General features: G+C 44.9%; 1 protein-coding gene across 3 annotated transcripts; it reads left to right on the forward strand.

Moving 5' to 3' along the window:
• The first annotated feature begins 8,496 nt into the window (after positions 1-8,496).
• Positions 8,497-25,546, forward strand: dusp16 (dual specificity phosphatase 16). Of its 3 annotated transcripts, XM_080757933.1 has the most exons (9): positions 8,497-8,712; positions 9,988-10,267; positions 13,531-13,672; positions 16,687-16,850; positions 17,467-17,626; positions 18,338-18,461; positions 19,361-19,487; positions 19,617-19,772; positions 19,863-25,546. In XM_080757933.1, the coding sequence occupies exons 1-9, from the start codon at positions 8,573-8,575 to the stop codon at positions 20,745-20,747; spliced, it is 2,178 nt and encodes a 725-aa protein (XP_080614059.1). In that variant the 5' UTR covers positions 8,497-8,572; the 3' UTR covers positions 20,748-25,546. The 3 variants fall into 3 exon arrangements, with proteins under 3 accessions (XP_080614059.1, XP_080614058.1, XP_080614060.1); XM_080757932.1 differs by having other exon boundaries at positions 19,617-25,546; XM_080757934.1 differs by having other exon boundaries at positions 8,609-8,724; positions 10,003-10,267; positions 19,617-25,546.
• Positions 25,547-25,831: the final 285 nt, after the last annotated feature.

Here is a 25,831-nt window from a genome sequence, read left to right on the forward strand (position 1 = left end):
TATTTTCAAACGATCGGAATCGGATCGGGAGCAAATAAAACATGATCAGGACATCCCTAGTATCACTATTATATCCATATCATTCATAGACTGGGTATTCTCTTGATTTTGGATATTGAACTATTGTGATATGGCATACCGGTATTTGTGTTTACGAGTTGTGAGCTTGTAGCTCTGCTATTTTCAAATTCAGAGTGCAACAGCAACACCCGAGCGCAACCAAACATCAAAATATCTCATCTCGAGTTCTCCACTAGTCACTCCCTAACATTTTAGTTTAGTTCTTATTTGTTGGCGAAATTGTCAGTATATCATAGTTTTAGTCATCATGGCTTAGTTTTTATTTAGTTTTGGTCAGTGAAAGAATGTACCGGTAGTCGACGAACATTTTTCGCCATAGTTTTAGTCGACGAAATCAACACTGGGTGTCTGTCAGGTTGTTTTGCTTTAGCATACATGTTTATCTTCCGCGGAGACAGATTACATTCTGAGTAGCATGCAACACAACAGTTCAGTCATAGGGCCAGATTCCAACCTGTGATGATGCCTGTTGAGTCACCAGAAGCAATTTGATTTAGCCAGCAATGAGTTCAGTCTGGTTATGAATGATGATGTCACTGAGAAGAAGCCTTCATATCATTTTATCCATCTCTCTTCTGACTCATAATGTTAAAAAGAAATGTTGCACAGGTGCTGGAATTTCCTTCTAACCTGTTTGAATTATAGTAAACATGGTGCTTAACATCAGGAATGTGTTGAATTATAGCATTTTATTTGGATTGACTGGTGTTGGTATGATAATTGTAACATTGCTCCCATAAAACAGAGCCTATTCTGCTATAGCACGATACTTGTTAAACAGATGGGTGTGGTTGTTTAACTCAATGGTTAGATGTTGAGTTATCGCAGGGGAAAGTGGCTGAATTCTTGATAAATATCAGACAGGCGGAGATGTCCAGAACTCCAGATATCCTCTTGAGACTTGTGATGTGACCGAAAGTGACCTTCCTCAAGCCAGCCTGACAGAGGCTGGCTTGAGGAAGGTCACTTTCGGTTTTAACCCATTTAGACCTGAAGCCGATTCTAAAAAATAAAAAAAAGGTTTCTAAATCCTAACAGTGTTATGAAAAACAATCGTTTTCACCCTTTTTGGTTTTTGTAGTTGGCCGCGGATGCCCATCTGAAAATGTTACGTGCCAGGGACACCCCAGAAGAGAAGATTTAGGTTAAAAAGTTCAAAATTATTCAACGTTTTTCAAACACTGCCACGCTGCAAGTGTATACATCTGCTATTTTTGAGAACCATGGTTCTATCTAAACCGTAAGAGTTATCTGAAAAACATATGTTGCCAAATACAGTCACTGGTGGAAGGTAACTAACTAGGTAGATAGGTAGGTAGCTAACTTTGTACTTGATACTTCCAATACTTTTAATTCTACTCCACTACATCTTTGATCCAAATATTGTACTTTTATTCCACTACTATTTAGTTGACAACATTAGTTACTAGTTAGTTTGTAGATTTGATTATTATTTCAAAACGTACATTAACCACTTCAGCCCTGTCTACATTTCGCATTTTGGCCATTTGAAAATCTACAAGTAGATCTGCTATTTTCAAAAGGTTTTTAGACATTTAAAAAATTGAAACCGGACATCCTGCATAATGAGTACTTTTACTTGTGGTACTTTAAGTACAGTACATGTTGATGCCAATACTTTTGTACTGTATTAGTTAACAGTAACAGAAATGTCTCAGTATATTGATACCTTTTACACCTGCATTTCTTTTAGAAAACGGTATATGATCAACCAATCGATTGGGTTCAATGGAACCAACAGTTTACTACAGTTTATACTTTAAATAACCACTACCCATTTTCATATAATTGGTGCTGACTTTGCTCATGATACAATAGGACAATTTGTTTTCTACTTCGTTTGAAACCCGCCTACCAGAGTGAAAACAACAATGGCTAAAAGTTTTGCCAGTTATTTGGGAGCCCACTTCCAATATCCTCACTCATGGCCTCCCCACCGGTTGAGAATCACTGATTTTATTTGTAGTACTGGATACCGCTGTCCTGTGCTTTCCTGCAACAAGCCGGCTTTTAATGTTCACTTGCTTTTTTAATCTGGTTGATGTTTGATCGTGTGGGTCACAGAGCAAAGTCTGCCTGGTTGCTCTGCTATCTCTATAGAACCAGCAGCAAGTCATTAACCTTTGCTCACGCCGTGTTAGCTCACACACCTACTACAGATTAGCACAAACGTATCTACACATTTTTGTGTATATTTAAATAATAATAATGATGTCATGCTACAATGTCAGAATAAGATAATATAACGCACATCCTCCTCCGGTCTCGGTGCTGGGCCAAACTGTTAAACTAACAGAAAACATAGACAAAAGCAGCGGCTCGCAACTCACTTTGTAATGCTCCAGAGTCCAGACAACTTTTATTTCACGAACACAGCAGGCAGGACATACGTTTTGACCAGTATAGGTCTTTCTCAGGTATAATACTATTACTTTTAATATTACTATTATTCTTGAGAAAGACCTATACTTGTCAAAATGTTCAAAAACGCCTGCTGTGTTTGTGAAATGAAAGTTATCTGGAGCATTACAAAGTGAGTTGTGAGCCCCTGCTTTTGTATATACTACAATGTCACACACACAAAAGTGCTTGTAGATCTGCTATGTATTGCACCTTTTGAATTTGAATCCTGGAAATCCTTTTGTTTCCGGCGACGACATTTGAAAGGGGAACTAAGGCAAGGCTGTTATCCGACACCAGCGTTTCTTCGCTGTTCCGGTTCGAGCGTTGTGTGCGAAAAATGGCACACATATACGAGCTCCCCCACGCTTCACATTATGAGCTTAGAAAGAAAGAAAGAAAATAACAGCAATCACCTTGATCAGGAAAAACACTAAGGGCTGTATTTTGCGTGTCTTAAGTACCATGTCTTATTACTTAACTTAAGACCTGGAGGCGTGATCAATGCCATTTGGCTATTCAAGCCATGATGCTACTTGCGTTAGCATCGGGTGACCTGTTGTTGTCATGACAATGGATCGCCCATCTTAGATCGTCCTCTCAATAATAATCCTGTTTCTTTCAATCGTCTGTATCTCCTATTCCTTGTTCTATCTAGATGGCATTTTTGGTCAAAACAACGTTTCTTTGATGGCACAGAGCCGACGATGTGGACCTCTCCAGTGCCCCGGTATAGACCCATCTTGTAAACAAGGCCTGTCCAGGACCTGCTCCACTTACTAGGATATGTTCACTTTCGGTAGTCTGGAAATGTGGCTTTTCAAAATAAGAGCTCAACTGGGAAAAATGCTGGCGTGAATTAGATCCTAATTTTTGGCCAGCTTTGCAAACACAAACATTGAAGATGAAGGTTGAAGACGTTAATTGTGATTGGCCGGAATGAGAGGATGTATGATGATAAGGGCGCCCCTCCCTTCACACGGGTGTGGAGTGAGTTTTACGGGTTTTATCTCCACGAAATCACTTCGCAAATGCCCCCCCCTAGCTGCCCAGAATATAGGGATACTAGGGTTCAAAGCGCGTTTATAAAAAAAACCCCACCTTGCGTTCATTGGGAATGCCCCGGCTGTGCTAGACATAACAGCTCTGCCACTTATTCCACTTTTATGGTGTGAAGTGGAACATGATGAGCCGTTGGGACGCTGCCCGCCTGCCTCGGGGCGCTGCGCACACTCACACTCACGGCACTCCAGCTGCTGCTGTTGCTGGGCCTCCTGACGGTGCCTGGGTTTTAGATAGACCGCTCGGGCCTGACTTTGGCCCCTCCAAGGTCAAGGAGGGCTGGCTTGCCTTGGCTTCAGCACACACATTCGTGCACACAGTCACGCACACACGCACGCACGCAGTCACACAGTCACGCACGCATACACACACGCACACACCCGACAAACTCACACCTGTTTTCTGCACCCCAGTCTACCCTTCCACACACTGTTTGCTCGTATGATAGTCACAATGGCAAGTTAAGTCATATATGTCATGATGACTGTGTGCTGTTGTTGCACACAGAGCTTTGTTAAATGGTGCATTATATATATATATATTAGTTCACTGACATTGTTATAAGCTGAGGTTATGCACTCCCCATTCTTATACTTTCGAATGACATAATTCCCTGTACTGTATAATAATAATATGCATATGGTTTCTGGGGCAGATCGGCCCCATGGTGGTCTCGGATCATCGGAATTCGTAACATAATTGCATATTACCCCAGTGTATGTTACCCAAGACTAGCTGTCATGGTTAATTTTAAAAGACGTTTGCAGTGTGAAACAAGAGTGTTCGGTGTTAAGCGACGCAGCGAGAAACGGATCCCCTGATTTGTTGAACTTGGAAAGGGGAGGTGAACCCCTTTAAACCCTTTAAACGTGTCAAGGTGGCACGACAGCAGTGGGTGTATTCTTATTTTGTAATGCACTCTTCATGTTGGAAAAAAACGATGACTCCGGTTCACTCTCTGGTGTCTTTTTGTGCGTTTTACCGCTTTTTTGTGCTCCCAATTTAGTCGTTGTGCCAATTGATACCTCCCCGCACACATCCCTGTGTGTTGTCACTGCTTAATAATCCTACTGACTCAGCTGCCAGTGAGGAGCAACCACCGTGAGGACGTAGAGGACCCCTGGGGGTCCCCGGACCCCACTTTGGGAACCACTGGTATAGAGTAGACTGACAAAGCCGGATGCACCGCGGTGGATTTGAAGTTTTGAACCCCCAGACTCAGTGGCCAGTTACTTTAGCACTGCGCCACCCGAGCGCCCTCATTTTACTCATGTAGTGGTTGGTCCAAAAGAGGCGTACAGCACCATGATAGGTCTGTAGGTCGCCCTAGATCACCGGATCTCAAAGTGGGGTCCAGGGACTCTCGGTGGTCCAAATGGACCCTTACAGGTCTGTAACTCTGAGAGTGTGAAAATGGAACCTAGTCGACCTTTAGCCTTAATTAAAACATTTTGGAAAGCACACGTTTAGATGGAGCATTCACTGAAGAAGTGAATGACCCTGGATGAGGGTATAGTTGTCAGTGAGAGTGTGGAAACATGACATGCATCCATTGATTAGACCAGGTCTTGTCTGGCAGGGCTCCTGTATTTTAAACGGTGAGATCGGCAAGCCTCAGGTTGTGATGTACTGTAGCAGAAACATAACGTTTTTATGTTTCTGGAACTCCAAGGTGATTTCTCTCGCCAGTGGATGCTTTCTTTGTGCTCTGTGGGTGGTCTTGTTTGAGTCAGGAATACGTCAAGTGGAAGAAGGGGAAAAAAATGTTCTTTTGGTCCAGGACCATACTGCTGAGTTAAGTGTTGGGTTTTATGGCACAAGGGAATTTCCTGGGCTCACGGCTTTGACTCAGTCTGTTGCAGGATGACCAAAACTTTTAATGGGAAGCTGGCGACTCTCAGTCACTCGTCTCTGTCTCTCTCTCTCACACACACACACACACACACACGTCATGCTTGCCTTGCGGCCGAGGCACGCATGCACACAGAAATAAATATTTTACAAGGCCAGTCTGACTGAGCGTCATAGATTGCACTTCTTCGGGCGGAAACCTCATATGTCCAAGACCAAAAACCGTAAAACTTCAGGAAATGTAACGAAAACCTTTCAGAAATGGTGAGAATAGATCGTCAGTTTATACTACTTTTGCTGGACACACTCATAGTCATACGACGAAGTGATGAAAAAAACATTAAACGCTGAAATACGGAGATGCAGGTTTTCTGCTGGACATTGACAATTTAATGGTTTGCATTCGGAATAGCCCATCGTTGTTATTTAATTATATATTCAGTCTCATGTCTGATGAACACAATTTCAACCTCATTTTCTTTAACGTTCTTCCAAATAAATGTCTTCCTCTGGTTTTGAGCCTCGCCACGGTAGCCATATTTCATGGAAGGAAAACGTACCAAAAATAAGTGTTATGGTGTATAACATTTTTTGTTATGATGTATATGCACAATCTAGGTATGCATAAATATATCTATGTCACCTATCTGCCTGCCTGACGCATCACCCTGAAGTCTCAAGGTGGTCGAATATGACAAATCTCTCTTTCCATCCTTGCTCGGAACAAGCCCAAAAAAAGCAACTACACTTTTAGAAATGAGTCGAAAAGAGAACACAACCCGCAAGCAGCAACCGATATTTGCAAGCGACATTAGAATCATAAAACACAGGACGTGATGTTAAGACTGTCAATTGATGGTGTGCACTCACATGAGATTTGATGTTTCAGCCTTTACCACTATAGTATACACCCTCATCAAAGGTGTCCAGCTAAAGGGTGATCAAGCCTTAGCTTGTGTCCCATGCCCCAATCATTAAGATTTGCCTCCCACAGAAAAGCAAGCCCAAAGTCTCTTATATTTAGCAATGTTGCTCATCAAGCGCATCTACAGTATGAGCAAGCGGCACAAAAAGGCAAAGCCAGTCAATTTCCAATGAAACCGGCAAGGAGCAGTGTTGCTATGTCTGTTTATTATAGTGTAAGCGACTTTCTCTAAGGTTACTTGGTAGTTTAGTACTGTAGTAAGTACTGTACTTAAGTACAATTTTGAGGTACTTTTACTTTACTCTACTCTTACTTCTATTCCACTACATCTCAGAGGAGAATATTGTACTTTTACTCAATTACAGTTACAGTAATTACAGTAATCTACAAGCTCACAATGCACTGTGAGCTTGTAGTTCTGCTATTTTCAAAAGATTTCTATACATTTGAAAATCTGAAATGGTACGTTCTGTATAATGACTACTTTTACTTTTGGTACTTTAAGTGCATTTTGATGCCAATATACCTTTGTACTTTTAATCAAGTACATTTTTAATTCCGGACTTTGTCCACAAGTTTGCACTTGGGCGATTCTCAAACAGCCGACGTACACAGTAGTATATCAATACTAGGTTTAAAGGTGTGGTGCAATGAAAAATATATTTTGAATTTTATCTTAAAAGGCAAGCTCACTGATTTTGAACCAATGATAATGTGTGTGACGCGCGTACACACATGCAGACGTTTGTAAACAAAGTCACAGAACGACAGGCAGCAAAGCTCATGGATTATTCCACCCTATAATGTTTTCAGATACATATTTTAGCGTGCTGCTGAAGTTTAAACCGATTAAAAACAGGATTTCTGTAATCAGTAGCAGCTGTTTTTGGATGGACGTGCAGATATGGGAATCAAACGGGTGAATTTAATCAAGCTTCATGTGTATACCTCTACACGCCATCACGTATCACGTTTCCGTTCACAGGAAGTAATTTTGATGGGCCTTTGACATAAAAACACACAAAAGTGAACATTTTTGTTTTTGCATCCATTGTATATGGATGCCAATGTATATGGTATGACCATATGATGACCACGGATATGGTCTAAAAGTGTGAAAAACGTATTTTTAATTTCACTAGGTCTTTAAAGTGATCACGTGTCCTATAATAGTCGCTAATCTTGCGCTCGTTTTCCTAGACCCCACCAGTTGCTTATTTCTCTCACGAAATCTGGCAACCCCGGTCCAGGGCGCTCCCTTCCCGAGCCAAAACCTGGTGAACCTAACGCTCCTCCTAACGTGTCCTTTTTTCCCTTTTGTCTCCTCTCTCTCTCTCTCTCTCTCTCTCTCTCTCTCTCTCTCTCTCTCTCCCTCCTCCAGGCCGATAAGCACTTAAGCATGAAGGCGAGGAGCGAGGTGCAGCGCGGCCGGTGATGTCATCCTCGCACAGTCCTGGAGAAAAGACCTCTTTTGTCCCGCTCGTGCAATGGTGTGAATAAAAGCTCTACCCCTGCTCCTCCTCCTCCTCCTCCCTCCCCCCTCTCCTCCTCCCTTATTCCTCCTGTTCCTTCTCCTCCTCCTCCTCTCCTCCCTACATACCCTCCCACCCCCTCCTCCCAAAAGGACTCTTTTTACTCACAGTATATTGGACCGGTTTGGACATACCGGTTGGCATACATAACCCCCCCCCCACACACACACACACACACACACGCCCACGGACACACGCACACACACACACACACACACACACACACACACACACACACACACACACACACACATGGACGCACAGAGTCTCACAAATACAAGAAAGATAGTGGTGGGGGTTTAGTTTTTTTGTTGTAGTCTTTCAGGGCCAGAGAGAGGCCTCCTTTTCTTTCTCTCCCCCTCCCCTCTTTCTCTCCCTCTCTCTCTCTTTCTCCCCCCCCCCCCCCTCGCTCTCTTTTGGCCTTGGGTTCTTCTGGCTGCCAAGCTGCCATCAGGGTGACATCATACCCGGCCGACACAATGGAGCTCTTCATCTCCTGAGGACCCTCGCCAGGGCTGCGTCACTCCTCGCTGGACTGCCGGGGCCGGTGGGGGTGGTGGGGGGGTGGGGGGTGGGGGGGGGTGCACCGCTGCTACAACGACAAGGAGGAAGAGGAGGGAGGGGAGGAGGGAGGGAGGGTGTGTGTTTGTGTGTGTGTGAGGAAGACCAGAGAGAGAGGGAGAGAGAGAAGTTGGTCATAATGTCTGAGCGTCCCACGGGCCCAGGAGTGGTGGTGGTGGTCTCCGCGGGGACCACCGGGTCTGACTCTGGACGTCGGGGTCCTTCTGGTGGGTCTTCACCTTCGGCGTCCGGGACGGGGACCTGCTGCGCCGCGTCCAGGTAGGGGCCATTGTCAATTTGTCACGATTGTTAATAATTGTCGCTCGGATGATTGCGATTAACGAGTTTTAATTGTGTTTGTTTGTCTCTTGAACACTGGAATGTATTTGTGAACAAAAATGACAGTTCTGTTTGGCCTTTAGGCTTTGAAGTTGCATAGGGCAGAAATGACAAATCTGGACTAATCTGTTAGGACGGATTAGTGGAGAAGACTTCCAGTAGAACTAAGAGGCACGTCATTTTATGTTTGGTTGCATGCTGAAAATAGAAGATCTACAAGCTCACAACGCTTGCAGATTGGCTATTTTCCTGGGTTCGATTCCCACTGGGGACGCTGTGGGCGCTGGGGGTGTGTTCTCTCCTCCAAGACCTTTCTATGTGGAGTTTGCATGTTCTCCCCGTGTCCCCTAGGGTAGTTATGTAGTTATGTACCCTCACAAAAAACATGCAGTAATGCTAGTCTCTATACTGCCTCCCGCTGGCCAGGCGGGGTGCCTGATGGAGTAGCATGTTCCTTCCACACGCTAAGTTCAGCCGGGGAAACTCCCCCTGTCAGGTGACAGGACTCATGCACTGAAGGCAGCATGAGGTCAGTCCGTTGCTCTCCCCAGGTTGGCAGAGGGAGTGTAGCGCCCAGGGTTACATTAGACAATTAACGGGTCATTTTGATTCCATATAAGTCAGCATGTATTCTATTGAAGTGTGTCCTGCACCAAAATAGGACATAAATCTACAAGCTTACAACACCTTTGTTTGTAGACAGCATATTTTCGGTTATGCGTTATTTCAGTCTTCCAGAAAACCCTAATGATCTCAGATATATATTTCATAACCGCAATCTTGAACACCTCAATCTGCAATGTATTCAACTGGTTGGCTGTGTGGCTACCAAAACATCATCATTTTACATATTGTGTTAAGTGTGTAGGCCAGGGCTGTGTTTCCCAAAGTGGGGCCCAGGGACCCCCAGGACCAAAATGGACCCTTATGTGTCTGTAACTCAGAGATTGTACAGATGGACCCTAACTTGAAAATCACTGCTAGAGCGGTATAAATCTTCTCTAATGGGGGTCCGCAGGCTAATTAGTGTCAATTTGGACTGGAGGTCCTTCACATGAAAAGGTTTGGGAACCACTGGTGTATAGGACACACAGCGCTAGTGTGTGGTGACTTCTCTCACGCCGATTCACAAATGACATATTAGGACTTGGCCTAGCGACATTTTTCAGTTGTGAGATTTGACTTTGCTTTAATCCATGTGCATTGTGCCCACAGGCCCACCGGCAGCAGCAGCAGCAGCAGCAGGGGTGCTGTGGGTGCTGTGGGTGGCGGTGGCGGTGCCGGGGTGCTGCCCATCGGCTCGGAGGGCCTGGTGTCGCTGCTGGAGGGCGGCCTGGACGGCGTGCTGCTCATCGACAGCCGGCCCTTTGTGGAGTACAACGCGGCGCACATCCTGGGGGCGCTCAACGTCAACTGCTCCAAGCTGATGAAGAGGAGGCTGCAGCAGGACAAGGTGCACATCGCCGAGCTCCTGCAGCACTCCGCCAAGAAGAAGGTGAGTGGGGGAGAGCGGGCGGCGGTGGGTTCTTATGGCCTGTTCATAGTCCCGTATTCGGTGAAGAGGTCACCACCGAAAGATACAACATGACGTCGCGCCGCGATGTGTTTTAAATTAATCCCATCTGTGTCAGATTCTGTCTGAAATGTCCTATATTCCTCAATGGGCAGTAATGAGGTGGCGCCACAGAAGTACTACAAGCTCACAACGCGGCCCCTCTAAGAGCTTGTAGATCTGCTATTTTCACTAGTTTGGGACCCGGGCAAACGTCTTGAGCTAAAACGTTTGGGAACCACTGCTCTAGAGTAGACGTGGGAAACTGTGCCTGAGTTGTAGAACAAAGCGGAGATCCGGGCACACTTAAAGGTTAAAAAGGAGGAAAACTTTATTCAATCTGAGTTGTCTGTACTTGGACCATGTTTTTTTTTGTTGCTGTCTACAGTACACCAAATCCCGTTGCCAAAAGTAGCCGATCTACAAGCTCACACATGTGTTGTAAGCTTGTACTGTAGATCTGCTTTTTTGGCTAATATTCCCCCCAGAAAATGGATTCTGGGGTTCAAGTGGTATTAGTATACTACTATGTTAGTATATGGTATTAATTCTTGCCACCAGAGAGTGTAGAAGTGGGTTTTCTTTCTTGTTGTACTAGCGTGCTACAGTATATACTGGTCGAAACTCCACTGGGATGCTGTTGTTGTGTCTTAATGTAGGAACCAGATGTGAGGACGACAATAATACCACAGGATATTGGAAAGTCCCGTATTTGCCATGCACCAGGTGCTGTACACACAGGAGCTGGCACAGTGCCCGTTACAACTGAGGGGCGTATTCTGTAGAAGCGTATAGATATTCGACAACCAAGACATTCTGTATTCCTCTGGACATTGTTTTTGGCTCCTTAGGCCCAAATCTGCTCTCCATTGTATAAATAAATACCTCCTTTAACTCCGGCGTTGGGTCTGCCAGACTGATCGTTTTGGCTGACACATATCGACCGTTATTTGCCTTTTTTTTTTTACTACGTCGATGTCGTCAGTTATACATGGCTTACGTGTTCCGATTGTCTTTACCACTTTCAACCTAGCAACCTTATTTGGGGCACACATTAATTGGAGAAAAGCCCTTTTCAGACATTTTCAAGCATTTAAAAAAGAATAGCCCATCTACAAGCTCACAACGCATTGCAATGTTGCGTGTTGTAGAGCGGATTTTTTATTTATTTTATGTTTTTGAAAAACAGATCGGTAATCGGTAAACTAGGACGCTCCAATATCAGGATTGTCATCAGACCCAACAATCTGGAATCAATATGGCTCTGCTTTGAACTATTCGGCCACCTTGCCATTACTTCCCATAAATCTTCTACAGTATATCATTATTTAAGCTTCCTTTTAATTTCCAAAGTCTTGGAGGAAGTAGTTTGTAAGCAACTCCAACATGATATCTTTGATCAGTTCCAGTCAGGTTGTTGGTCCGAGGCACACTACACTGACACTGAGGACCTTATTTTGCACATGTTCATTTCCAGGTAGACCTAAGATAAGACCTGGAGGCGTGGCAAAGGCTATTTGGCCATTCAAAATTAAATAGCGAATAGCTGTAAGCAGGTTTGGTTGTATCATGGAGTCTAGCTGTAAGCAGGTTTGGTTGTATCATGGTGTCTAGCTGTGCAGGTTTGGTTGTATCATGGTGTCTAGCTGTGCAGGTTTGGTTGTATCATGGTGTCTAGCTGTAAGCAGGTTGTATCATGGAGTCTAGCTGTAAGCAGGTTGTATCATGGAGTCTAGCTGTAAGCAGGTTGTATCATGGAGTCTAGCTGTGCAGGTTTGGTTGTATCATGGTGTCTAGCTGTGCAGGTTTGGTTGTATCATGGAGTCTAGCTGTAAGCAGGTTGTATCATGGAGTCTAGCCGGAGGGGCAGTGAAGTGGTCTGTGTGAAAAGCCTCTGAAACCCAATCCCTCCTCCGTACACCATGAGGCAAGCTGCTGGCCACTGTGTTTGTCTGCCGCGGTGGTGCGTGCCCTGGGTGTGTGATGTCAGCACACACACACACACACACACACACACACACACACACACACACACACACACACACACACACACACACACACACAGCCAGCCAAGCTGCAGTTAGTCCAGACAAAGTGCTGATGGGGCTGTTCACTTATGTAGGTCTCTGGACTGGGATTTCTCTGACTGTCGCAATGGCAACAATCACACTTAGTAAGTAGGTCAGCTGAGACATTCAATCTATGAATTTAGATTTTTGCCTCAGTCCCAAGGTGTGTGTGTGTGTGGGGGGGGGAGGATAGTAGTCAAGCAACTTTGTTGGCGTTAGTTTGGTTCTACTCAAGGACCCCCAGGGGTACTTGACTCAAGTCAAGTTCCAGGGGGTCCCCAGCTAAATTATAGTTTGGAACCAAGTGGACCCTTATGGGTCTGTAACTCTGAGAGTGTACAAATGGAAACAAATGAACACTAACGGGACCCTAGGGTCCATTTGGTTCCATTTGTACACTCTGAGTTAAATTAACATTGATTTTACAATTAAATTGGGGGTCCTACTCCTAGAGATAGAAATGCCATTAACTGAGGGTCTGTAGACTAATATGCATGTCAAATTGAGGCTCCTTGAAATGTTGGGTTGAGAATCACTGCTAGAGCCGTAAAAATATTATTTTATGTGGGTCCCTGGCATATCTCTTCAAATGGGGGTCTGCGGGCTAATTGGTGTCAATTTGGGGGTCCTTGACATGAAAAAGTTTGGGAACCACTGTTGTAAACCTGTAGGGCTGGGGGCCCACCGCTAGGCTGTGGGGATATTAAGTGGGCCACCAAGTCATTGACAAAACAATATGACTTTAATGATAATATAACATTAATATGTAAACACAATATATCATAAAAAACACTACCCTTTTGATCGTGTGTTATTCAGAAGAAAGTGTGTTCTATTAAACTGAGAATGCATTGGGCTATGTAGTTGAGAAATCATTGCGCACGCACGCACACAAAACGAGCAATTGATGCTGTTAGGCTATATTTAATTTTGATATTACTCCTTTGTGTGCAAATAGTTTTTGTGTGTGTGTGTGTGTGTGTGTGTGTGTGTGTGTGTGTGTGTGTGTGTGTGTGTGTGTGTGTGTGTGTGTGTGTGTGCGTGTGCGTGTGTGCGTGCTTTGTTCTACCCCAGTGTGCTGGGAATGAAACGCAATCAAAGAGGTCTTAACAAGTATTGTGCGTGCGTGTGTTGTAGTTGGAGCTGCAGGCCGGTGGTCAGGAGGTGGTGGTGTATGACCAGAGCTCCACGGACCCTGCCGCCCTGTCGTCTGAGGCCTTCCTCGGTGTCCTGCTGGCCAAGCTGGAGGGCAGCTTCCCTTCCGTCCACCTGCTGTCTGGTAAATGACCCCGACCCCGCATTCCTCGCTCAAAAACATTCTTTAGTGCAGTGGTTCCCAAACCTTTTCATGTCAAGGACCCCCAAATTGACACTAATCAGCCCGCCGACCCCCATTTGAAAAGATATGGCAGGGACCCCTAAGAGAAGATGTTTACGGTTCTAGCAAGAGATTCTCAACTCGTTTAATTTCAAGTACCCCCAGTTAGACATGCATTAGTCTACGGACCCCCATTTAATGGCATTTTTATCTCTGGGACCCCCAATTTATATAGTAATTTAACTGAGTGTACAAATGGAACAACATTTACCCGTTATTTCGTTCCATTTGTACACTCTCTGAGTTACAGACACACAAGGGTCCATTTGGTTCCAAACTATCATTTAGCTGGGGACCCCCTGGAACTCCCTCAAGGATCCACTGCTTTAGTGTACCTGTTTGGCTGTACCTTGCGTGTTTGTTTACGTGGCTGCCTTTTTAAATACGACAAAACCCAAGAACTGCGCTATAGTCATCTAAGTAATATGAGTACAGAAATGTGTACAATACATACTGGGTTGACCTTATTGTGTTATAAACAAAATAACATCAATCTTATATCTCTGAAGCCATGGTGTGCCAAATGGCATTGCTTTTGTTTTGTTTTGTTTGTAATATTTTTGGTTCACACAGCCCTGTTTGCTTCTACCTGCAGGCCCCTGACCTCTCTGTCTTATCGGCTGTCCTAAACTAGGCTGGTGACATACATTGCATTCAGCTGCCTAATCCAGTTTTCACAATGGCGCGCACATTGCCCCATTCATGGCTCGCCTACCAGAGCATTCTCCGCATACTGACATCTTCAGTCAGTCAGTATGTGGTGACGACAGAGCATTTTGAATGCTGGGGCCATTGAGCTCTTAACAGTGTTATACGTTCGTTTTTTGTGTTTTTTGTTTTTTTCTTCAGCTGGATTTCTGTCGAGCAAGAATGTATAAAATGAGTATGACTAGTAGACACAACCTGTTTTTGACATTTTTCATCAGCGGGAGAGAGAGAGAGAAAGAAAGAAAAGAGAAGAAAACATCAAATTGATCTGATCCAGAGATCGATCGATGACACACACACACAGTGGTTTATCGATGAGTTGATATACTGTACAAAAACATACTTCAGTTATGTCAGATGAGTCACTCTTCCCTAACACACACAAACAGCACGATAACATCCTCGTCAAGGACAGTGTTCCTTTTTTTCGTCAATGGTCGAGCCGCGCACAACTTCCCTCTGGCCTTTCCCCGGATAATAAATGGCATCTGTTTAATGGTTACGTATCTGGAGAGGGAAATAACGCCTTCCTCAATTCGTATGTGAGAGACAAAATGTCTATTGTGTAACTAGTTAAAACCACCATGACACAGTGAGTGAGTGTAAAACAGCATGGTTTTTAGAAACCCCCAAAAGGCCTTGATTGTTTTTTTGCTGAGAGAGAGAGAGAGAGAGAGAGAGAGATTACATCATTGGTTACATAAGTGAACCCTCAGTGGAAAGTAGGGAGGACTGGTGCACTCTGTCTGCAAGCTCTCTGCTTCATAAACAATACAGTGAAACGTCACTGTGCTGGGCCCCCAAAACACTGTGTTCATCTATTGAAGCACTTTGATTCAACTCAACTGTGTGTTCATCTATTGAAGCAGTTTGATGATTGAAGCAGCTTTGACATGCATGGTACATGGTGCACAGTAAAATTCTTACCGTTTCATTTCACTAACCAAATGGACATTTGTACACACACACACACACACACACCATTCATGGATTGTCTTGCGAGATTTGGTAGCAAGTCTAGTTCTTCTGTCCAGTCATGTCTGCAAGGTTGTCACATAGCCTCTAGGCCTAGGGTGTGTGACACATTCATTTACAGAAACATGGTACTCTAATCAAACATTAAACGTTTTGCCACTATATACATTACGAGACAGGAATGCAGTGTTAAAACAAAACCAGTCACAGCCAAACTCTGTTTGTTAACCCAATCTAAGCCACGGACGTGGGAATCCGTTTCTTTCTCCACAGTTTAGAGCTTGCCCAGTCTATAATAGCCTACAGCCTATACATACGGATCTGACGTGCTTATTACTCCTTTTTCTGCTCAAAATGAGACAAAATCCGATGTTTGGAAGGTTATTATTCCCTCTTCTTACACGGTGAGCACGCTCAGCTGAAGGGCTTGTTGCCTGGCAACATGTGGAGAGTGTGTACAAGGCAGCAAGCAGCAGGTGGTTGGGAGGTATCTATTAATAATCCCAATTTGGGCATGTAATTAATGGTGAAAAGAAATAAAGGAAATACTAAAGTAAAAGGACATTAAAATTGTCCTTAACCCATTCTGAACGGGAACCCGTTTTGGTGCTAGCATCATGTTATGCTTTAGCTATTGAAAAATAGCAGATCTACAAGCTCATAGAGCTTGTAGGTCTGCTATTTTAGAAAAATCAAAGAGCGACTGACATTTTTAGAATCTGATCTCGGGTCAGAATGGGTTCATCAGAACAGCATGTGTCCAGTGGAAACCTTGTATGAATCTGATCTCAGGTCAGAATGGGTTAAGTGAATAAATACAGTACTTCAGTAAATGTACTTAATTACTTTACACCACTGAATTAGTACTGCTTTTAATTTACAGGATAACGATTGTACAAGTACATTTTGTCAATTTTATATCCCTCCTACTTCTATTTCAGTGTTACTTTTTTAAAACTGCAAATGTTAGTCTCCATGAATAAGAGTTTCACCTCACTTTTAACTTTATTTATATAGCACCTTTTCAAAAACAAGTTTACAAAGTGCTTCACAGTAACAATAAAAACAACAAAGTGTTGATGTATTTATTTACTGTATGTGCTGCTCATACTGTACCTTTCCTCGCACAACTAAGAAATGCTTACGTTATCAAACCCTCTTGACAGAAAGGAAAGGGTACTAAGCTAGAGCCTGCCCTGTGTGTGTGTGTGTGTGTGTGCTCGCCATTGCAGGTGGCTTTGCGGAGTTCTCGCGGCTCTTCCCTGGCCTGTGTGAGGGCAAGTCTACGGCGGTGCCCTCCTGCGTCTCCCAGCCCTGTCTGCCCGTCACCAACATAGGACCCACCCGCATCCTGCCCCACCTCTACCTGGGCTGCCAGAGAGACGTGCTCAACAAGGTCAGCCTTCCCCTACAAACGGGGTGGTCATCGCCATGCTGGCTTGTGGTGGACACTTGGAATACATTCCAATCGTTTGTTAATAGTGTCCAAAGATATTCAACAGTCCCGACGACAACAAGAACAGCGTGGAACTGGGGCACACGGCCGCGGCCATTGACTCTCATAGACTTTGCATTGCACCTCAATTTCCCAGAAGCCCTGAGAACCCTGTGTGACTGATTTTTTTTTTCTTCCCGGTCACGTAATCCAAACGCGTGACGTATCCTACTGCGTCCGCTAGAAACCATGTATCTCTTAAAAGTGATCAAATACAGCGAATTAAACAATGAAAACAAAAGTCGGGAATGTCGTGATCCGCAGTCACACTGTTTTTGAATTGGTTCGATATTTTAAAAAAAAACCCACAGACACATAACTTTCTCTTAAACTTAAAAAAAATAAAATCTCCAAAAAATAGATAACATGCAGGACTAGGTGTGAGCTTGTAGAGCCACCGTAGTGTGATGAAGTAGTAGGGCATTCGTTTACGGAGATACAACTTAAGGTTTCTGTTATATTGTAGTGTCTCTGACTCTGTTAGTCTCAAGTAACCATCCCTCCTCTCCCCGTGCAGGAACTGATGCAGCAGAATGACATCGCCTATGTCCTGAACGCCAGTAACACCTGCCCCAAGCCGGACTTCATTCCCGACTCCCACTTCCTGCGCGTTCCCGTCAACGACAGCTTCTGCGAGAAGATCCTGCCGTGGTTGGACAAATCGGTGGAGTTCATAGGTCAGTAAAGCAAATTATTGCCATCAGTCCTTGACCAAGAGTCCCTGCGACATACCATTATCATGTCCAGGGGGTGTACTTGTACATAGAGCTGCCTCACGCTAAGGAAACAGGAGATGGGTTCCTGACCTATGGGCCTCAGGGCTCGGCACGGCTTACTTGACTGAGAGAACAAAAGTAACAAATAAAACGTAAAGAAAGTGACCATAATGACGTTGAATGGCTAGTATAGAGCAGCACCGGAGGCTGGGGGGGTTCGAATGCATCGCCCTGCATTTTTTTGTTGAGCGTCTATACCAGCGGTTCTTAAACTATGGGTCGTGGCCCAATGTAGGGTCACAGGAAGGTGTCGTTGGGGTCGCGCATTGACAACCGAAAATAAATATCTCTAAATTGTTAATAATAATAAAGACGTCCGTTGGTGTATGCTCCAAAGGTAATAAGACAATCTAGGCAGCCTAGGTAGGATGGTAGGATGAATTTAAAGCCCCGAAAGTGTTAACCACTTACGCCAATCTACAATAGCTTGTTTAGAGCTGCTGTTTGATTATTTTTTCTTTGAAAGTATTTTTTATTGTATTTATTGTTTTATGTTCACCTATAATATAGGTGAACCGTATATTATACGGTAATGACATGCCCGAAAAAACAGGGATGCTGCCCGGTTTTGAAAGTGGGTTTTGAAAGTGTTTTCTTGGTGTGTTTTGTCAGAGAAAGCCAAAGCGTGCAACGCTCGAGTCCTGGTCCACTGCCTGGCTGGCATCTCCCGGTCAGCGACCATCGCCATCGCCTACATCATGAAGAGAATGGACATGTCCTTGGACGAGGCGTACAGGTGAGACTCTATACTAGCCTGCTGCCCAACCAGATCCACCCATGGATTCAAGTTCTCAGTCGCCACGGCTGATTTCAGTCGTTTGGAAGCATTTTTAGATGAAAGAGTAAATTAAGTGGTCAAATAGAATGGAATTCTAATATATTTTAGAATTGCCTACATTAATGACTAACCACTTAATCGTGTATTATACTTTGCTCTACAATGGTGGTAGTCTCGCATGGCCAGACTAATATCACTGCGTTGTCTGGAACTTCGGTGTGGGAGATTTATTTCCAAGGGGGGCGGTTACAAGCAGATTCCAACGTCACAGCAAAAAAGTCTCACTTTGAACAGTGGGCTCTGATTGGTCACCCACAACTCTGGGGTGAGCAAAATGTAATTCAAACTGAGGAGTGCCAGACATTTTTTCCTGTGTCAGATTCGTCTGGTTTCCAGGCTACAATGGTGGTGTACAAAAATTGCTAATGTAGCTGATTTTGTGTGAGCATGTAGTTCTGCTATTTTGGCAGTTTTCCCCACAATAATTGTTCATTAATTATCAAGGCAAACGTTTGAACTATGGGTGATATTGATTTGAAGTCATAATGGCCCAGCCCTAATACAGGGCCAGTTGTATGTGCGTGGCATAGGTCACATTCCTGTGGGCGGACATCCCCTTTTATCAGGAACCATCTCTCTCTCTCTATAAGTCTAACAATGCAGACCGTCTCCCCTAATGAACCCGGATCCTTTGCACGACCTCTAATTAAACTTTCCAGAGTGTCATTCCTAATTACAGATGGCATTGTGAGGGCCACTAATGATGGCCATAGAATGTGGACCGAATTTGGTTCATATTCTATAGCCGCTCTTCTCTCCCGTCTGACTTCCGTTGTGTGCGTGTCCTCTCTCTGTAGGTTTGTGAAGGAGAAAAGGCCGACCATCTCCCCTAACTTCAATTTCCTGGGGCAGCTTCTGGATTTCGAGAAGAAGATCAAGAGTCCCCATCATGGTGCTGAGGCTAAACTCAAGTCCCTCCATATGGTAGGCCTGACTGTCACAATTATTTTGTAATTGTCTAATCCCAATTATTAAATAAAAACACTTAAATCGCTAATCGCAATTATAAGTGTAACAATTAATCGTCTTAACTTAAATTTGTAACCGTGACAGCCCTACCATACGGAACACAGCAGCGGCGAAGCGGCCTCCGCTCCGCACTCCGACGGGCTGGACGACGTGCCAGAAGCCCCGGCCAGTCAGAACTCGGTGGGAGCGCCCGACCCGGCCCTGCTGGAGCCCCTCACCCTGCCCTGTATGCTGGCTGACGTCCCTGAAGAGAGGCTCCTGGCCCAGGCTCTCAGCGGGCTGCAGCTCCCTGAAGAGAGGCTCCTGGCCCAGGCTCTCAGCGGGCTGCAGCTCCCTGAAGAGAGGCTCCTGGCCCAGGCTCTCAGCGGGCTGCAGCTGGCGGAGGGAGCGGAGGACAGCGCCCGGCTCAAACGTTCCTTCTCCCTGGACATCAAGTCATACGGAGAGCCGGGCGTCAGCAGCGCCCCTTACAGAGCCTTCGTGCCTCATGGCGGCGCGGGAGACACCTCCGAGTACTTCAAGCCGTCCACCTTCAAGGAACCGGCCAGCAAGCCCTGCCAGTTCTCCCCGGTGGAGGAGGTTTCCGAGCAGTCGACCCCGGAGCAGAGTCCCGACAAGGAGCAGGCAGACACGCCGGCGGCCCCCGGTAGTAGCCTCTCCACACCAGGCGGCACCAAGCCTCAACCGCCGCCTCTGTCCAACTGTTCCCACCAGCTCCACCGGAGCGGCAGCGTGGAGGAGAACACCCACACCGCAAGCTTCCTCTTCGGCCTGTCGCGCAGTCAGCAGCAGCTCGCCGCCAAGTCGGGCGCCGGGTGCGGCGGCACACTGAAGGGCTGGCACTCGGACATCCTGCTGGGCCCCGTGACGGTGTCCGGCGCCTCGCTGGCCGGCGGCTGGTACCTCTCCTCCTCGGAGTCGGCGCGCTTCTACTCCACCTCGGCCATCCTGAGCGGCGGTGGTGGCTTCGCGGCATACAGCTGCAGCCAGGGCGTCGAGGCGGTGCGCAGGCGCGGTCGCCAGCGGAGCGGCGACCACGGCGACTCGCGCCGCAGCTGGCACGAGGAGAGCACCTTCGAGAAGCAGCTGAAGCGTCGCAGTTGCCAGATGGAGTTCGGCGACGGCATGTCGGAGAGCCGCTCCCGTGAGGAGATGGGGAAGGTGGGGAGCCAGTCGAGCTTCTCCGGCAGCATGGAGATCATCGAGGTGGCCTGAGGGAGCGCGGTATCGGATGGACCGTCCGCTGGATTTAGCTCATTTTTGTTGTCCGAGATTCTCTCCCACGTTGGCTCTCAGGATGGTACTGTAAAACGTTGCTCTGGGTTCAGCAGCAATGCTGGCCCGGACCAGAACACAATGTTTGAGACACTCGTTTAAAGTGCTTTTATTGGAACTGTTGGCATTTAAATGCAGTGAAGCGGAAAACTCGCACCTTGCAGCTGTATTCCTGAATGTGACGATGGAGGAGGCGACACCCGAAAACTTGTGTTTCATTGAAGACTGAGCCTGTCGACGCCTCATCTCATTTATGGTCTTGTCATTTTCCCCGACTTGATTCTCGTCGGCTCCGCATGTCGGACATCACTTCTTCTTACCAATATGACATGCCTAGAAATGGGGGGAGGGGGTTGTCCAAAACGAAGGTTTGTTTTTCTTTTGTTTTTGTTTTTCCTGTTCTTTCTCTCTAACGAGTAGCTCAACGACAGTTAAAATCTCAGGTCTCATCTGAGCATCGGTAAAGAACAATTGAACGATTTCCCCCTGTTTGAAGATTGCTTAGTAAAGGATTGAGAGGAGAGGACTCGAGATTGTCCGCTTTGTCAGGATTGGAGTCGAAACATTGAATAACATGAACCACTTTGACTGTCCTAGGATCAGTGCTTCCAAATTGTGGGCGCAGTAGGGCTGCTGATGGGGGGGGGGGGGATCTGTTGATGGCATTCGGTAAGAGGTAGTCTCGCGCAGCCAGACAACTATTACACAATCTCCGAATGCTATATAGCGTCTAGAATTACACATCCCGAAAGCACGGAACGAACGGAAGCATTTCATTTCACAAAAAAAAATATTTTAAGTTACATTTTATGTTTGAATTCCCCTTTCTGACAAGCATCAACTTATATAGGATCTGATTATTTAGATCGATTTTTTTGAACAAATCTGCCCGACTTGTAAAGACGAGACGGAAGCGAGGATGAGGCGTCGCATCCACTTCATCCTGTGATGCTTTTCAGAGACTTCCGTGCTGCTGTATGACGAAAGCATTCGAAGGTTGTAGGAGGCATTTGTCTGGCTTGTGAGACTATAGGTAAGAGGTGACCGGAGGAGGACAGGGTTTTCATGGATTATGTTTTTTATTTGTTTTTTGTAGCCATTCACTCATTTGGATTCCACACAGTCAACATGCTTTCAACAGGCTTTCTTTAAAGCAGTGGTTCCCAAACCTTTTAGCTCAAAAGAGATATTAGACGTTTACCCGTGACCCAAACGAGTGAAAATAGCAGATCTACAAGCTCACAACGCGTCGCTTCACGTCATGTGAGCTTGTTGATCGGCTATTTTCCCTACTTCTTAAACATTTGTCTAATTCATGGAATTTCTTAAGAGTTTTCGTTGATTTCTTCATGAAATTCCTGAATTGTTTTTAATTATTTTTTTGCTTTTATGCCAATGTTTGTTTTTGATTATACTTTTTTTTTAAATAACTAAAAACTAAATGACCCAAGGGACCCATAAAGATGTGTCCGTGACCCAGAAATGGGTCCCGACCCAGTGTTTGGGAACCAGTGCAATAAAGGATGATGAATATACTTGGTGGTGTGTCATGGTGTCACACACTGAAGCTGTACAGAGCTTGTAGATTAGCTGTTTTCATTGCAATACAATTGGGCACACCGGCACACAAACGTGTATAAATCTGGCATAAATCCTGAGCCATGTGGCTGGGAAGTTATGTTAAGATTAAAGAGTACCGTATTTGAATTGGGTCAAACTAAACTATCAATAGAAGCATCGTCCCCTTAATGCCTAATGGTCTCATATATTTCATAAAAGCACAAGGCTAAAGCCTTGATCATCTTTTTTTTTTTTTTCACATAATTGTGGTAATTGTTTAGGAAATGGAGCACTTGGTGTGGGGGGGTGTCCAAATCATACATTGGGACTTGGTCTTTACAAAATGTTTCAGTGGTGAGATTTTTTAAATTTTTTTGCTTGAATCCATGGTGTCCTAAAAGGGGGAAAGGTTTGATGTAGCAAGTGCATTTGATAAGAAAGAGGCTGGGACTCTTGCTCAAAGACTACAGAGCTGCAACGGGGGGAGGGGGGGGGGAGGGGTAAAAGGTTCCATTACAAATACAGAAGATGGGCTCTAGAAAGTCAGTGCCTCCGATGGATCACTCACAAAGGATTGTTTGTAAATCGCAAAAAACACACATTTTAATATTGCACTATTGTGGTTCTGAGAATGGTTTTGATTTACAAACGTGCAAAATGGTATTAGGAGATAATGTGTATGAGCTGTGTGTGTCTGTGTTTGTGCGCGTGTGTGTGTGTGTGTGTGTGTGTGTGTGTGTGTGTGCGTGTGTGCGCGCGTGCATGTTTATATTTGGTGCACAGGCTGGCAGGGAACTGCTCTGATGGTTGGTGTACAACAGGGACATGGCCCTTCATCACTGCCTGCCTTAATATGACAACATTAGCACGCTTCAAAAGCCCCCATATCAAAGTTTGTTAATATTTCTCTTCGAAGTCAAGGACAGAAATGAGTTCACTAATAGATGCTTATATGGGAGGAACGTTGAGAGGAATTCACCAGTTGCATTACAAAGGAAGTTGAAATACAGTTGGTTTTGATCTGGTCTATGGACATTTACAAACTCTTGTCAACATGTCTGTTCGTTTTTAAAGCAGATGTCGAACATGATAAACATGAATCGGGGCTGTATAGTCGCTGTGTGCAGTGCTCAACGGTGTATCTGGAACTGATTTCTCATGGCTCTTCATAAAATATCCAACCTGTCTTGGAAGCTGTCAGCCAAGGCCTCGGTCATGGAGACGGGCAGGCTTGTCTTGTGAAAGTGGGAGAGGCCGACTGCTCTGTCTGCTCTGTTTTGTCTCCTCGTCTGTCCACAGCCCAGCGTCTATCTGACCACAGCCATCCGGCTGCCGTGTTCGATTGCCGTTAAGTGGTCCGATGGGTGAGCCGAGAATGCTTTCCAGCTTCTTTTCAAGCGGGCCCCGGTCCAGAAAAAGGTTGAGAACGGCTGCATTAGAGGAACAGGGCCTCCCTAAAGTGGGCAGACAGGCTTTAGCAGCACTTTACATCCACATGCTCACCATTCACAGAGGATAGATGTGGGACATTGCAAAACATTGTCCGGCGGAATAGCTTAACTTCACTGTGTATTCCTGATCGAAGATCAACACGCACTGCTCTTCCTGAAAGCGTATAAAGATCCAATCCAAGCACGGAGAACCCTCCACAGGTGGCCTTGACTAACTGCCCTTACAGACTGACTGCCCTTACAGACTGACTAACTTCCCTTTGCTTACAGACTGACTAACTGCCGTTACAGACTACCTTTACAGACCTTGTAAAGGCTTCGCCAAAGCTACTCCTGCAAGACTGCACAGCTTTATCGTTTTTCTTTTTTCCCCCCGTTTTTTATCTGGGGGTTATATTTTCATCCATTTTCTGTTTTATGCAGAAAGCGTAGAGAGAACAAACGTAAAGGTAGGAACAGGGTGATTAATGCAACATAGATTATGGGCCCTATTTGAACTAAGGATGTTGTAGGTAGGTCTGTTCAGTGTACAGTAGTGTACACAGACGCCACACAAGGACATCCCATACTGCCCACTTCTGCTTCTCCATGTAGCACGCAGGTGGAACTGTGATGATGGCATCAGATCAAGTTTGAGAAGAGTGTTCTGCGTGGTTGACTGATGTAAAAATCAGACAGTATAGGGTTTGATATACGGCTCACGTATGCAGGACAAGAGTGAAAAAGTGAAATCACACGGATCTAACTGATGCTTTTATTTGCCTTCCACACAGCCAGCCACTGTTACTGCACTCCTGTTTGTCCCCAGTTCATAATGTGTACAGTATGAAGCACTTGACTCTGGCCTGTGTGGTGCAGGGCAGTATTATGTCCAGCTCTCCTCTAATAGCTGATGCTGATCGATCCGATTGGACATGTGGTTGTCTCCCTCGCCATACACTCAGAAAACATTTTTTATTGACCTTTCATTCAAATCAGTGATTGATCCACACATTGGACAGAATGCCAGAGGCAGTCAGTTCTATAGGGTAGGGTGAGCTCAAATCTGTGCCCCCAAACAGCAAATCAATGTTGTGCCTTTAAAAATCAAATGTGTGACAATAATATGTCTCAGACCTTGTTTTGATGATGATGATTTATTTTATTTTCTCCTACAGAAGAATGGTGTGAGTTGATAAGTAGCGTGGCTGTATGTTTGAAGGTTTCTCCAAAGCTGTGAAATTGTGCCTGCATATGGGATATCAGATATAAAACAAATACATGTATTTGGGATATATCGGATAGATACATTTACATGTACATGTATATGGGATATCGGAGGTAATCGCACAACTGTATAGGGATCTACCGTGAGTGTGCTACGAATGACGGTCACATCAAATAATGCAAAAAAGATGAATGATTTGATGCGCTCTGGGGAGTCAATTCTGCGCATTGGTCAATTTATGATTTTAATGCCTTGATTCCAAACTTCAGAATATTCTATCCAATAGACATAAACAAAGCCATTGATTAGCTAGCTCAGCTGATCACGTTACTGGATTTTGTAGATGAATGATTTGTAAAAGGATTTACAGTAGATAAAAGACGGTACCTGTGTGAATCTGTGTGAGAGTTTTAGGCCTGTGGCATTGTGTGAGAACATAGCTAGCTTTACTTTGGACAATGTGCACAGTTATGAAGTTAAAAGCAGTAGACGTATGATGACTGTTGAAATAAAATCTTAAATGGTATGGTACACGTGATTCTTCATTTTCTATAACCTGCATTGCACACGGCTGAAGATAATTATGATTGCCAATTTGCCATTTAAAGTACCACATGGGGAAAGTACACTCTGCTGTTCAACTTAATGGGGGAGAATATTATGGTACTTTATAGACTTCCTCATCTCATGGTCATGTGGCTCCCTTTGTGAGACTGGTTGATAATGCTATACATGTCTAGTAGTAACGTGACATGTATAACTCAGTTCTTTAATGTCTGTATTATAGTATATTATAGTTATAGTAT

This window comes from Protomyctophum bolini, assembly GCF_963924005.1.
Source record: "Protomyctophum bolini genome assembly, chromosome: 23".
NCBI lineage: Eukaryota > Metazoa > Chordata > Actinopteri > Myctophiformes > Myctophidae > Protomyctophum > Protomyctophum bolini.

Coding starts and splice junctions, on each gene's coding strand:
- dusp16 (XM_080757932.1), top strand. CDS start 8,573: ATGTCTGAGCGTCCCACGGGCCCAGGAGTGGTGGTGGTGGTCTCCGCG. Junction 8,713..9,987: donor ACCTGCTGCGCCGCGTCCAG/GTAGGGGCCATT, acceptor TTGTGCCCACAG/GCCCACCGGCAGCAGCAGCA. Junction 17,627..18,337: donor CAAATCGGTGGAGTTCATAG/GTCAGTAAAGCA, acceptor GTGTTTTGTCAG/AGAAAGCCAAAGCGTGCAAC.